Raw genomic sequence first — 15,818 nt, forward strand, 5'->3', positions numbered from 1 at the left:
GAGGCGAAGGAGACGAGCTGAGAAGATTTTTGCCACAAGAATCACACTTTTTCAGTTGAGTGAAAACGAAATCATTAAGCGCTACAGATTAAGCAGCTACGCAATATTACAGTTACTGGAAGAAATCAAAGATGACATTGAATCTCCGACTCAGCGTTTACATTCCCTTCCAGCAGTTGTTAAACTCCTCGCTACATTACAATTATTGGCATCAGGATCATTTCAAACAGCCATAGCATCAGCAGTGAGAGGAGGAGACCCATTCAATTGTGCGTTTAACCCTCTGGGGACCAGAGTGTTTTTGGGGCCCTTGGGATGTTTTGACATGCACTGACATTTGTGCTTTTTTCAGTTATTTATAAACATGTTAATGGCAAAGGTGTAAATTCACTCTATATAGCACAAACTTGGCTACCATGATGAGTGAGCAACATGTATGTACATGTTTGTATTTTTAATAGAATAATGTTTATGCGTGGTTATTGAAAAAAATAAAAATGAAAGTTGCTGAAATAAGACCACAAAACACATATTGATTATTTCTTCACAAGACTTTTGAAAATTGTATCACATAGCCTAGAATATTTGCTCCAAAACTATGTGAGAATCATCCTGACTACTCATTCAGATAAGTCAATAAAGTCTTTTACATTTTTAATGACGTGTTTTGTTTGAGAAAGCTTTATGCAGGAGGCGTGGTCTCTCATTAATATGTGTGGAATTTCACACCTGAGAAAGACAAAGACCCTCCCCATAATGGCCCTATTAGGTGCTATCAGGCCATATCATTACAGGAGCCTTGCACAAAGAATGAGGAGATTTAAAAAAGAATGGCTTTTAGATTGTTTGGATTTATATAAGGAAAATACAGGGTGCATACGTCTGGACACTTCTATCACACACCCTTCACCATATAGACATGGTTTTATTTCAGTTCAAAGTTCAAAGTTAGAGTTGGAAACATCTTGAAAAGAAAATTGTCTTTCTCCATAAATGTCTTAGTTTGATCATACATATTTCAAAGTTGAGGATTCATTATTTTGATATAGCTTGAACAAACACTATAACATCTTAGTTGATTAGTTTATTGACAAAACATACTATATATTTAACATATGAGCAGAAACTCCTAAAAAAAGCTTATTTGATGTCTATTTTAGAGTAAAAACTTTATCCAAAACGAGTCAACGAAATGTTATTTAGTCTGTAACAGTGCGTATCTGTGCGTTCATTCATTCATTCACACACACACACACACACACACACACACACACACACACACACACACACACACACAAACATGATTCACATTTAACAGTACGCTATTTTTCCGTTTACAGACACTAACGTTATTCTATATCGCGATTAGAACAAAGCACTTGCAAAAAACACTTACTTCTCAGCTGAATCTGTTCATCCTCGCAGTGAAAATAAACCCAGTGGTAAATGTCCCAGGATTGTTCCTCATATAGCCGCGCAAGACGACAGTAGATTAATCTGACTAAAAAATAATGTGTGTTTTCAGAGTTTATGGGCGTTAACGCGTCTCAATGTGTTGCTTCACATATTTGCGTTTGAATAGCGCGTGCTCTCCGTGGGCGTGTCACATTACCAGTGATAATCAGCTGAGAGAACGATAATGAGACGGGCTGACACGTCTCTCTTTTTATATAGATGACATAAACGGAGAATATTAATTTTAGTTTTGAATCGGATCATTTAAAAGTACAAACTCAAACGATTTAAAAGATATATTGCTTATGGCTGGGTGAATAGTATTAGCTGAGTTGTGTTGAAGATTAGAGACGTGCTCTAGAAAAAAAGTTCACGGTGACTGAGAGGCAGAACGCACACCCTGTTTATTTTCTTTATTTTACAAAAGCACAATATTTTATTTCGATTGTATGTGGGCACATAAAAAAGTAGACATTTAACAGATTATTTTCTCATATTTCTTAACTCTATATGAACAGAAATGATGGTAGTACTTTAAGTCTATTTTTCTGCTATGTGAAAAAAAACGACCAAAACGCGCCCGCGCGTTTCTGGTCCCCAGAGGGTTAAATACACTCAGTTTACGGTATAGTGTGTGTGGACAGGCGCTGATTACCTGATGAACTGCAGGTTTGGTACATAACACACACGCTGCGGTTTCACATCAAGAGCTTTCTGCGTCTTGGCCATGGCGCTATTAACGCTGCGTTCGCAAATATACGTACATCTGGCCCTCTGTGCGCTACAGTACTCTGTTTATGGTTGCACTTGCACTTATTAAGACTTAATAAGAAAATACTGTTATTTATTTTTGTTATTTATACTGTTTTTATTTCATCTTCAATCAGAAGATCTGGAAGCTCATAAATGTACAGGAAGATCTGAAGAGACTCATGTTAAATCATACAGGAGAAAAGCCAGTTTGTGATAAAACCTTTTGCAGTCCTTGTTGGCTTTCAATGCATATGATAATTCAGAAAGTAGAACCGAAATGACATTCATTAGAAGAATATTAGTTTAAACATTTTAATGCACCTGCACACTATTTTTTCCATTCATGATTTTTTTCATTGAGTGTTTCCATAAAATATTGTTCTCGTGAGACTCAGCCGCCTAATCTCGTGTCTCGTCTCGTCCCGTGAGATAAGTGTCTCGTCACTCCCCTATTGTTTAGGATTGTCTGGATGAGAATGATGTATCTTTGATATTTAATGACAATCAATATTTGTGATCAGCTGTTTGAACAACTCCAGAGAGGATTCAGATACTGATTCTATAAACTCTATGAGTCGATCAAATGAGGATGATGTTCATACACACCTGGACTCAGAGAGTTTGCTGTGGTGTCTGGAGTCAGTGCTGTTACTGTGGTTGATGTAGTTGTAGTTACAACTATTAAAAACAAGATGGAAATAGAAATATGTCATATTTTAATTCATGAACAGAATGCCAAGGCATTTCTTTTACAAAAATAAATCCTCACTATGATTTTATTAATTTATCATGGGATGGCATGAGATACACTATCGGTATAATATTTATAATTAATTTGCATCAGACAACAGAAAGTACAAGTCATATGTATGTATCAAAATGTCATAGACTCACTGACAAATCTGACTAAAGAGCTACTTTTTGTAGATAATATTTGTGATGATAAACCAGTCTGTGAGAGCCAGTGCAAACCACTGAAGCGAGAGACTGATGATGTGTGATCAGAAACTGATTCTAGAAAACTCCAAACTCGGGGTGATGAGGATGATGTTCATACACACCTGGATTCAGAGAGTTTGGTGTGGTGTCTGGAGTCAGTGCTGTTACTGTAGTTGATGTAGTTGTAGTTACAACTGTTAAAAACAAGATGGAAATAGAAATATATCATATTTTAATGCATGAACACAATATTTCCTTTAGAGGTTTCAATACTGAATTCATGGATTGATCAGGCTGATTTTACTGTGGTGTGATCAAACCACTGAAGCGAGAGTGATGATGTGTGCCAGTGGTCATGTGATCATGAACCTTGTGTAGAAGCTGTTGCTGTAGTTCGGCTTGATGTCTTCTCAGAGTTTGATCTGCTGACTGGAGTCAGTGTTGTTGAAGAGACTGGAGCTGCAGAAGATGAATGTTCAGACGCATCACCTGTAGGACATTAACATCATATCTTCACATTGATCATGACATGCAGTTTGTGTTCAATCATCACAGCTTACAGTGACAGTAGTTGAGAAGAGAGATGTTACTGTATCATTTATTACTGGTTTATATGAGAGTGAAACACAGTTGAGCTGCTTCCCATAAACCTTCAGCTTTCCTGAATGAAGGACATTATTAAGCCTTATAATTCCTAAAGCTGACCTCCTACATGGGTCATAGGCTTTAATAGATTTATGTAATATTTCATGTGTGACCCATGTAGGAGGTCAATATTGGGAATTATAAGTTTTTTAAATGCAGTTTATGACTTTGATAATATTATTAATAATAAATATTATGACTAATATTTTACAATTCCAAAATGTATGAATTCAAAGTCATCATAAAGAGTAGAGCCAGTCTGTGAAAGTTTTCACAAATCTGTCTTCTAACAGTGTTTTCTCACCTGAATACTTGACAGTGTATCTGACTGAGGTCTTGAGTTGATTTCTGAGAGTAAGCTGACATCTCCACTCTCTGTTGGCATCTTCATTCAGGAGTGTTGTAGTCAGAGTGATGATGATACAGCGATATTGATCTGATGATGATGATAATATCTGATATCTGGAGTCTGTCTTCAGATCAACACCAGTCTGATTCACCCACAACAGCTCAACTCCCTCAGAACGAGCCCAATCATCACAGGGGGATCCAGAATACAACTGACAGGAGAGAGTCACAGAGCGGCCTGGACTGATCTCAGTCTGTGAGGATGAAGATGATGATGATGATGATGATGATGATGGAGACACGGAAACTGAACACAAGACACAAATCACAGACTCTTCAATCATCATCTGAGTTTAATAAAGAATCTGCCCTTTTTATATTGACCATATAATCATAAACTTACCATGAAGAACATGCAGAAGAACACGTGCATCAGTTCCATGTTTCTGTCCGTTCTCATATTGTCTGCAACTGTATAATCCAGAATCTTCTTCTTCTGTGACGTTCTTGATGTTCAGAGAGCAGTCAGACTCCAGACTCAGTCTCTCATGTCTCTCTGTGTATTTCTTCTTTATCCCTAAAGTAATCAGTTCAACTGTCCCTGAGTGTCTGAATCTGTTAGAGTAGATCCATGTAGTTGATTTGCAGCCAGAAAGAGCTTTATTACAGGACAGACGGACATTTCCACCAGAACTGATGAACACATGATCATAATCCACTCCACTGGTGCCTGAAACACAGTAGATCTCAGTGATCATTATGATATTTAATAATAAATTAAACCATAAACCATACCAGCATAACAAGCAGAAGATTCAAATCATACAGTCTTTTTCCGGTAACGCTTTACAATAAGGGTATATGAATAATCATGCACTAATACCTGAATTAATACTTAATTCAACATGATCTAATGATAATTAAAAGCAGAGGTGTAAAGTCCAGGTTCAGAAAGTAAAAGTCCTCCTCAGTATTTTGTTCAATCACCTGGATTTGCTAATTAGCAGTTTTCCAGCCGGAGAGAGAACTAATTAGTGGAATAAACATATGGCAGGACTTTTACTTTCTGACCCCTGGACTTTACATCTCTGATTAAAAGCCTGAACTAATCATGAACCAATGAAGAGTTATCCTGAACTACGACTGGAGTCATTATGGATTCACACATGAATAACGGCAGCCTTCACTACATGTTATACATGTTTGATAATTAATGCATTCATTAACATTCATGGATAAACCAAATCTATGGAAGTAAAATAATGCCATATGTTTTTTAAATAAAAAAAAGCTTGTTGAATTGCACTACTAAAATATGCATTGCATTAACCCTGCTTGCATTTTAATGGATTGTATTTTTAGGGCTTGCATTTTTATGGGTTGAAATTCAACATGGTTGAATATTTAAGCTGTGAATATTTCAATTCAAAACATTTCAAACACATTTTCATAATTAAAAATTCAATAATCCATATTCACCTTTCGTATTTCACTTCCAAAATATATACTGACCCAGATAATCATCACAAAAACTTAATGCATGCTAAATTGCTGTAAATTAGTTTTTATGAATGAATGGCTCTAACTGTTCCTCTGGTCTTCGTCAACAACACGCGCTTGCACCCCCTGCTGGTGAGGATGACTAACAGCAGATGGAGATAATGCTCTGTAATCTACTGCTTTTCCTGCAGCTCCTGGATGTCAAACGTTGAATTTACTGTCGAATTTGAACCACTGAATTTGTGGAAGCGAATTTGCAAAGCCAAATAAAATGGACCGAAAATTGCCTGTTGGATATTATAGGTTGTATTTTTGAACAGTTTGAATATTTTGGAAATGAAATATGAAAGGTGAATATGGATTATTGAATTTTTAATAATGAAAATGTGTCAGAAATGTTTTGAATTAATATATATTCAAAGCTTAAATATTCAACCATGCTGAATTTCAGCCCATAAAAATGCAATGCATTAAAATGCATGCATCGATGCATCCAATGGTTATTGCAATGCATTTTTTTTTTTTTTTCAAGTAGTGCAATTCAACAGACTTTTTTGTTTCAAAACAATTTGGCATTATTTTACTACCATACAAATCAAACTGCCTCTTTTAGTAAGGAATAAGAAGTACCCTGATTTTGAAACAAATGTAAATAGTTTATAGTTTAATATCATATGCAGCTTTGTCATAAACATTACTGGACGGCACAGGATTAGTTGATCCTCCTCTTCAACCGTAGAAAATACACTAATACCTGTCATTAACAGGGTTGCCAACTTTGGGACTTTGGCTGGAGTGAGACTGATTTAAAAAATGTCAGTCCTTGTTTAGCTACTTAGTATAAACCCTGATTTATGCAACAAAACAAACAAAAAAAACTAATAGAATGGAAACGCTTTTTCAAAATGTACAATTAATTTATTGATTGCAGTATAAAAAAATAAAGATAAAAAAAATAGATTAAGAAAGCCGCCGCTGGTCACATATTAGATTGATTTGTTTTGTTTAGATGATCATAGGCGTAATTTGCGGGTGAGACGGATGGGACATGGCCCATGCATATATCAACTGTCACTAAAAATCAGTGGTAAAACGTGAGGAAATGCTAGATTTTTTATAGCTTTTTTATTAAGTCTAATGAAATACACTGACATCTTATTTTTGTCCTTTCAAAAGTTACTGAATGCCCTGCCTATATTAGCCTACAGTAATCGTAATTCTATTTAAAACATATTAATGTACATATATATTTTATAATGACATTATAATTGCACATTTGTTTATATACACACTATAAATGCATATATTTGAAAATAATTAATTTTAAGTGATTATAAAGATATATTGCTCTTTAAGATATATTGATCTTATTGATATAAGATATATTGGGTGAATAGTATTCGCTGAGTTTTTGTTTAAAGGTCCCATGACATTTTTTAACATTAATATGAGTTCCCCTAGCCTGTATATGGTCTCCCAGTGTCTACAAATTTCAATCGGTGTAACCCGAGCTTTGGCTATCTTTCTCTGCCTTTGAGAAAATGAAAGCTCAGACGGGCTGATCTTGAATCTCCTGCGTATGACGTCATACGGAGGAAAGGTTACCTCCCCCTTCTCTGCTTTGCCCATCCAGAGAATTTGTCTCGCCCATGAGAAAATGAGCTAGGAAGTACGAACGCGCGAGCACGATTTGAGTTTTTCCTCGAGAGATATCATGTCTTGCAAACGAGCGAAGCATGGCAGTTGATCAGTGTTCGGATGTACAAATGAACACAGAAGTATTTTTTAGTTCCTTCATCCGAGCCTCTGAAGAAACAATGGGTTAATTTTATTTTCTCTGGAAATGCGCCGACACAACTTCCCAAAGTTTTGTATGGTCCAAACATTTCACCGACGACTGTTTCCTCAACTTGGGCCAATACAGAGCTGGCCTCGATGAACGTCTGAAAATAAATCATCGAGCTACCAGGCAACAATTTCTGATGTGTAATTGTTCAAGTTCACACATGTAATCTTTCTCTCAAAATTGTTCAATACTGTTTATGCATAAGTCAAGCCAGTGACTAAAATATCAACTTCACATCTTTTCTTAGTAGGATGAAAATAATCTTATTTAAATTGTGAACAAATTATATACGAAGAACAATCTTTCCACACAGCGCAAGTTTATTTGGACAACTCGTTATGAAATCAATGACGCTCGTTACACTGCACAACGAAGCTCTTACTGTATGTACATCATCGTGTTTGCATTGGTGAAAGCAGAGAGAGTGCAGAAACTGCGTTGCAATGATAAGATCTTCATTCTCGCGATCAACACACAGTCATCTGCTCAATGCTCATCACGGCTACATTTTATGTGATGGGATTAGATCTAAATACTTTAAAAACTTCTCACGATTAGTTAATCTCGATAACTGTGATAGTAAAAACGTATAATAGCTGTAGTAAAAGTATTCGAGAGAGTTTCACATGTAATATGTAGCTATTTCATATGCAAGCATGTCAGCCAATCACAGCAGTGGGCGGTTACACTGAATCCCACACAGACACGCCCCTTCAAATCAGAGCGTTCAAATCCGAGGCTAAAATCAGGCTAGGAAAAATGCCTTTTATTTCTAAATTATGACTATTTTTGATCTAAAAAAACATACTAATATTATAAGGGCAACCCAGGAAACATTATAAAATAATAAAATAACCCCAATGTCAGGGGACCTTTAAGTTTATAGACGTGCTCCAGAAAAAAAGTTCATGGAGACGGAGAGGCAGAAAGCACATCCTGTTTATTTTCTTTATTTTATAAAAGCACAAAGTTTTGTTTCGATTGTAAGTGGACACATAAAAAAGTAGACATTTAACAGTTTATTTTTTCATATTTCTTAAGTCTTTCTGACCAAAAATGCTGCTATGTGAAAAAAATCCAGCAAAACGCGCCGGCGCGTTTGTCGACCCCAGAGGTTTAACAAAACTAAGGCAAGTAAAACGGTCAGGGTTACATTTTAGACACACACACACACACACACACACCTCTGAAGGGATAGAAAAGTCCTCGGGACTTGGTACCGCATCACTCGCAAGACGCAACCTGGATTGGTGAACAAGGCCGAAGTCCACCATTCTCCAGTTCTCGAAGCTCTCTCGCTATACACACACATAGTTAAGATGTGTCCGTGGTTGATGGCCAAACCAACCACCCGCGGCCAGAGTCTAGCCCTGGCAGCATCGCGGGGAAAGATAACTTTTGCTCATCTACCGCGCGATATCACAGTTTGACATGTCATTGGAAAGATCCACGTGGTGTCATGAATTATTAAGAGACAGTGTCGTCTCATAGGATAAGAAAACTCAGTCTCATGAATAATTAAGAGACACCGATGAGTCATCAAAGCACTCACAGTGCACTGCCGACACGATGAAGATTTTAAACCCGGAAGACAAAAATAGCGAAAAAAACCCCTCAAATTTAACCATTTTCCCCCTACTATTAAATCGAACAGATGCTAACATTGTCTACAATTGTGTTCAACACACATACCTCTGTTAAAATCTCAGAAAATTGGGTTTAGGGTTTCATGACCCTTTAATGGTAGTCTAGTCATCAACAGAATATTAACGGATTGAGAGGGGAGAAAAATGGATTTTGGCGTGACATTTCTTGCGTGTGCGTGAGATCGATGCTGAAAGTGCGAGTGTCACGCCAGATGCGTGAGAGTTGGCAACCCTGCATTAAAAGCTCTTTATCTGTTCTGTGTTTCTCTCTTTCCTTCAAAACCCACAGAGAATATGTGTGGAACAGTTCCCAAAGGAACGAGCAAAACTGGGAACATGGTGAGGGAAGGTTTGCTGGGATCAGTAGTTCACTCTCCACTACTGGGGGAACCACATGCCGAGAGCACCTAAAGTGCGCCACTAATAAGCGTCTCACCAGAAACAAACCCTACATACTGTAGTTCCAGGAAGAAAAGCGAAGAAAGAAACGTTTATTTAGCTGTGCATAAGTCACAGCGGGGTGAGTTTGAAGGAAAGATGAGCTATGATTCAAGCTATAATGATATTCAATTATTTAAATGTGTTTCAAAGTCAGGGTACTTGTAATGATTTCCATTACACGAGACACTGTAAAAACAAACCTATAGAATCTACCCAATAAAATTGAGGTAACAATTTGCACTCACTTTGTTTGGGTAGATTTCATCCCATATTTTTGAATAAAGTGTACCTACATTTAATGGCTATGACATACTAAACAAAATTAGGTAAAGTCTACCTAATATTTTTCAATACGATACACAGCTAATTACTGAGTAACAATTACTCTATTGTTAGCAGGCAAAAGTCCATCTACTTAATTTTTATTAATAATAATAAGTCAATAGAAATAATTAAACATTACTTATTCAGAGATGGTTAAATTTACCTAAAAATGGCCAGACACAGGATATCTCATGTATTACTTTTTATTGACCAAAAAACAAACATTTCAAACTAACAAAGGAACTACAAAAGAGTCCTCTTACATTAATATGACTCACATTACATACAACTTCTTCAACACTGTCCATTTAAAAATAATGGGAAGTCAGAATATACATTAAAAGCAACAGTCTTAAATTTCTCACACATTTTGTTATTTCAAACACAAAGAAATACACAATTTGATGTAATGTGTGGTGGTGGATCTGAAATAAGAGCAGAGGCTGATCTCATTTACCTCAAAGGACTGACATGCTATATGGATACAAACAAACATTTAATTTTTTTATAAACTTAACACAAATTAATAAAAAATAACCATTATTCAACATTAAATTTTAAGCGACATACAACTTAATATCACTCACGTGATAACACTTTACAATAAGGTTTCATTAGTTAACATGGTTAAATGGTTAGTTCACCCAAAAATTAAAATTCTGTCATCACTTAGGCTACTCACCTTCATGTTGTTCCAAACCCATAATAATTTCATTCAAAAATAAAGATCTTTTTGATGAAATCTGAGATATTTCTGTCCCTCCATTTGCAGTCTACACAACTACTGTACCACTTTGAAGCTTCAAAAAGTTCATAAAGAGATCGTAAAAATGTTCTGAAGAAAGACAATCACTTGTGATGAACAGATTACATTTAGGCTTTTATTAACATATTAACATTAATCAACTCCCACATCAGTTATGGTAAACGGAAGCTAAAACATGTTCCCTTGATCTGCGAGAACCAATGAGGTTAATTCTCGTGTTACGCAGCATGTTTGAGCTTCAGCAAGAACCAATGAGCTTCTGTTTGTTCGCTGATCAATGTTTATGTGAATAAAAGCCTAAATGTAATATGTTTGTCATATAAAATGATTGTCTATCTTCAGACAATTTGAACTAAACCGCTTAATGTGTCAATGGAGGGAGAGAGAAATCTCTCAGATTTTATTAAAAATATCTTTATTTGTGTTCTGAAGATAAAAGAAGGTCTTACAGGTTTAAAACGACATGAATGTGAGTAATTTATGTCATAACTTTCATTTTTGGGTGAACTATCACTCTAACTACTTTAGTTAACATGAACGAAGAATGAACAACACTTCTACAGCATTTACCAATAAATTATTATAATAAAAAGTTTTAATTTTTAACATTAGTTAATGCACTGAGAACTAATATGAACAATGAATGACTGTAGATTAGTAAAGATTAATAAATACTGTATTGCTCATTAATAGTCCATCTTAATTAATGCATTAACTAATGCTAACAAATGAAACCTTATTGTAAAGTTTTACCACTTAGCCTACGTTATAAAACTTCTTCAACACTTCCCATTCAAAATAAACGCCTTCATGGGATGAAACATTCTGTGGTTGAACTTATAATTCTTCTTGCACGGTCTTCAAATGTTTTCATGAAGATCTTTCTGTGGAAGAAAAAAAGTAAGACATTTTTTAATTATACATTTTTGATTATAGATTTAATCAAGACATAAATTAACTGCATTTAGGCTTAAATCAATGTAAGCTTGCTTAAAAAACAACAAGACTGCTTTTACATGATGCACAATTACATCTGCATGATGCAAAATCAAAAGAGGAGAGCAGCAGTTAAAGTTAGGTGATATGCTAGCATAATATATGAACAATTTTGTGTACGTTAAATATTTGTAAAGGAGGATATGGATAACAAATTAAGCACATCGCGAAACCATGCATACGAAAAAAATTAACAAATTACCCAAATATATTAACACCAAACCGTTTTTGACATAGGGCCAACATTAAATGAAAGAACCCAACAGAAAGGCACACAATAATTATCATATCCGTCAATAATAAACAAAAACAAAAGTAGGCCTACTTTATAATTTGATCCCTTCTAACACACATATCATCATATAAATGCAAGGAAACCACATTAACGTTAACAGTTTTACTGCTATTATTATTTTCTCTACGTTAACGTTACCCTGTCCTCAGAACGTCAACAGTCTCTCTCTGTAACTTACAGACGCATTGCGCGCTGCGACTCTGTTGTGTTCACTAATTTCAGCCATGTACATAACACTAATGGCATATGGAAGCGAATATTTTACTCATGAATGTAGATTTTTACTCGCATTTGCAGGTGTATAAGACCCTGTAACTTAGCTATCAACGCGAAATCGACCAACCTCAGACTAACGTTAACGTTAGATATCATCAGCTTTGGGTGTGGCGCCGAAAGGATAACAGAACACAGAAGCGAGCAAATTACAAATCTTTTGGTAAATTTTACTATTAAATAAGTTAACATTTGCGTTATATTATATCAACACGATAAACAACAACAAACAAACAAAATAAACTTACCTAGAGCTCAACACTTCGTCGTCTCGCTGGAAGACGTTGAATTTGAATTCCGTGATTCCCGCATGGACGTTGAAGTTGGCGCATGCGCAATTTGTGACCACTGAACTAATATAATGGGGTATGTTTTACTCATTCTTTTAAGGTTGCAGATATTACTTTTAATAAATAGGTAGTGTAGTTAGAATGTACTCATTTTTATATATTTTACTTGCTAACTAATATACTTAAGTAAAATATAACTGATTTGCACAGGTTGTATTTAACACCCTCCTGCATAATTTTTTACAGTGAGATATTAAACCTCATGCTGATTTGTACCCGGCTTTCGCCAAGATAAGCACAAACTAAGACGTAGCTTTACAGTAACCTATGCTTCTCTTTCTTTCCATCTCTCCATCCATTTACGCTTCTTTCCATATGGTGATGTGAATCTGCATGTTGTGTCCGGAGGAAACTATGGATATCTCACTTAGCTGAAGTCATTTCAGAGGCCACAGACTCACGGAGCGATTGGGATTTCACAACTCACACTTTATTCCCCCCTCCTGTAACTGTCTGTCAGACACGATCGTCCGTCCACAGCGTTACTAACTAAACAAAATAACTTAAAGCTGCAGTCGCAGTTTTTCCTCTTTGTCGCCATCTCTGTTCGAAATCTGCAATTATTCGCAGAATTATCAACTTTACGTGAGTTGTGCCTCGGCACGGCACAGCGCGGATGAACACAATGTTTTGAGGAGACTGTGAGGCTGTCAGTCACCGCGCCGGTGTGGATACTGGCATTCGCAATCACAGATGATACTTTTTGGAAGTTTGACCAACATAATAATTTTCACCCTAAAATGTCATCTGAACAAGTGAGTAACATTCACTTGTTTTCCAGACCAAACTGGAAAAAAAAGCATTGCAGTAAATAGTGCTGATTAAATCTAACGATCGATTATTATATCACGTCCGTAAAATTATATTATCATAACCTTACAAATTATACTTTGTTCTCAAATTGTTAATGGATAACTAAACCCCTGGTCAGAGCCTGACTCCACCCACTAGCAATATTTGAAAAATGCTGCACTAGCCACCGTTCAACCTGAAGAGGGCAGCACTCAGGCGTTTTTACACCATATTGTAGAATTAAAACACTTTATATCCAAATGTCCAAAAAATTACTTGAATCAATGAACAGCATTAATAAAGCCCCAGTATTACAGATCATTAACTAAAAAAAGTTGTTTTAGGGTTTAGTTACCCTTTAATGTTAACAACGTCAGCATTGGGTGACTACATTTAAAGCCCTTCAGATATTTATCCTTGTTTTCGCAGGGGCCGGTTGCAGTCTCTTTTTCCAAACTCTCAGTCCAAAGTCTTTTGCATTTTACAGCGGGTGAGTCTCTAGTTGTCACTGATGATCGTCGTTTGAACCTTTCTGGATCCGCCATCAAATTGATAAGTTTAATTAAATCAAGTGCTGTGAGAAAAGGCTATAAATCTCCACCTCCAGCATCGTCCAGCAAATTTTTTTTTCATCACACTCTGCACGTATGTTTTAAAAAACATAATTTAACATTTAAATAGTCCTAACACTTTTTAAATAGCCCACTTTAAGTGTTCATTACAAATAAATAAATGACTAAATGCTTAAAATGAACAAATGTAATAAAATGAAAATTTGCGTTACATTTACAATCCTGTGAAAACAGTTCTTCCCGTGTCTCTGGTTTGATTTGGTTTATCCATAAATGTTAACGAATGCCGTTTACTATCAAACATGTACTAACATGTAGTGAAGGCTGCCGTTATTCATGCGTGAATCCATAATTTGTAGTTCAGGATAACTCTTCATTGGTTCATGATTAGTTTGTGCTATCATTAGTTCACGTTGAATTTAGTATTAATTCAGGTATTAGTACATGATTATTCATATACTCTTATTGTAAAGTGTTACCCTTTTTTCTTCACTTAAAGCAAACAACACACTCTCCAGAATAAACTATTAGTCTTTATCAGAGAGCTGTTCAAATCACTGACACACTCTTAATATGAAGATCATTCTTCATCATCAGATGTTTGAGTGACACTATGTCCAGTATCAGGAATAATACAGTATGATCTGTGTGTATCAATACACAACTCTGAGATCACAACGTGAATGTGTGCAAGAATAAACTGAGCATGTTCAAATGAACTCTTTCCAGACTAATTCCACTAAATGTGTTTAGAGAAAATACAGATTTCTTTACCTGTGAGAAGTGAAGAGAGAATGATCAGTCCCAGCAGACACAGATCACACTTATCAGACATTTCTGTTTCTGTCAGTCTTCCTCTTCATTAGATATAGTTACAGCTCTTTCTCTTCATTATATACAGTTACAGCTCCTCCTTTAAACATCATCAGCTCCTCCTGTGGTTGGTAACTTCCTCTGATCTCATCAACTGAGTGTTTAGTCCTGACTCTATGATACAGCTGAAGAAGCGATCAGAAAGATCTCTGGTGTGAAACTGTGTTGACTTTGTGCCGTTACACGAGTCGTTTGTGTTTCAAATTGCTTGAGTAATTTTTATGTGTCCATTTTTTTTTTGTGTGTGTGCGTGAGAGTGAGTGAGTGAGAGAGAGAGAGAGAGAGAGAGAGAGAGAGAGAGAGAGAGAGAGAGAGAGAGAGAGAGAGAGAGAGAGAGAGAGAGAGAGAGAGAGAGAGAGAGAGAGAGAGAGACATACATTTGCACTTTGTGAACACAGAGCATGACATAGTATAAGGGAGAGTAAACAATAAATTACTGTATAACATCAGGTTGATCAGAGATGCATCAGTCCAAGGGAGATTGATGGCATCAAATACAGTATTTTACATTACAGTATGTATGCCATGTGATACTGCAAACAGATTACCATGGTAGAGACATTACTGTAACTCACCCTTCATCTGTAAAGGTCAACTACAGTATAGATTCAGTCGTATGGTACAGTGAGAACATTTACTGAATTGGCCTTCCCACATATCAATGTTTGTCTGGCACAGCGCGGTCCACAAAGCCCCTTTTCCCTCGGTCCTCATGCCCCAAAGAATGACTAGACAAGGATTAAAGATAAGGGCCACACATGGGCCATAACTGGCTGACAGGATTCATGCCATTGCTGACATCAGGCCAGCATGAGGTCACATTCAGGCCAAGACCGCTTGCTATGTGTGTGTACTATGAAGTTTGTGCATGTGAAACCACAAATGCACAACCCCCAGAAGTGTTGCACTGACAGATGCGTCAAGATCACACTTCATATATATATACACAGCAAAAACTCCAGTGTTATATTAACTCTCCTGGGAATTTATTTTAGACCATTAGT

At 36.2% G+C, this 15,818-nt stretch overlaps 1 protein-coding gene across 2 annotated transcripts; it reads right to left on the reverse strand.

Moving 5' to 3' along the window:
• Nucleotides 1-3,365: 3,365 nt before the first annotated feature.
• LOC130076436 (uncharacterized) lies at nucleotides 3,366-14,905 on the reverse strand. Of its 2 annotated transcripts, none has more exons than XM_056241514.1 (4): nucleotides 14,716-14,905; nucleotides 4,544-4,870; nucleotides 4,097-4,447; nucleotides 3,366-3,606 (listed from the first exon to the last, which is right to left on the reverse strand). In XM_056241514.1, exons 1-4 carry the CDS (start codon nucleotides 14,774-14,776, stop codon nucleotides 3,509-3,511), a joined length of 837 nt encoding a protein of 278 aa, XP_056097489.1. In that variant the 5' UTR covers nucleotides 14,777-14,905; the 3' UTR covers nucleotides 3,366-3,508. The 2 variants fall into 2 exon arrangements, with proteins under 2 accessions (XP_056097489.1, XP_056097488.1); XM_056241513.1 differs by having other exon boundaries at nucleotides 3,367-3,636; nucleotides 14,716-14,904.
• Between the last annotated feature and the right edge of the window lie 913 nt (nucleotides 14,906-15,818).

The sequence above is a fragment of the Rhinichthys klamathensis genome, unplaced genomic scaffold (assembly GCF_029890125.1).
Source record: "Rhinichthys klamathensis goyatoka isolate OS25496 unplaced genomic scaffold, OSU_Roscu_1.1 h1tg000651l_1, whole genome shotgun sequence".
NCBI classification, from domain to species: Eukaryota; Metazoa; Chordata; class Actinopteri; order Cypriniformes; family Leuciscidae; genus Rhinichthys; species Rhinichthys klamathensis.

What these genes read in the sequence shown, in the direction of transcription:
- LOC130076436 (XM_056241513.1), bottom strand. Translation starts at nt 14,776, where the DNA reads ATGTCTGATAAGTGTGATCTGTGTCTGCTGGGACTGATCATTCTCTCT. An exon ending in TCTCTCTTCACTTCTCACAG is followed by an intron (nt 4,871 to 14,715) that starts GTAAAGAAATCT and finishes ACTGTGTTTCAG; the next exon opens with GCACCAGTGGAGTGGATTAT. An exon ending in ATACACTGTCAAGTATTCAG is followed by an intron (nt 3,637 to 4,096) that starts GTGAGAAAACAC and finishes AATGTCCTACAG; the next exon opens with GTGATGCGTCTGAACATTCA.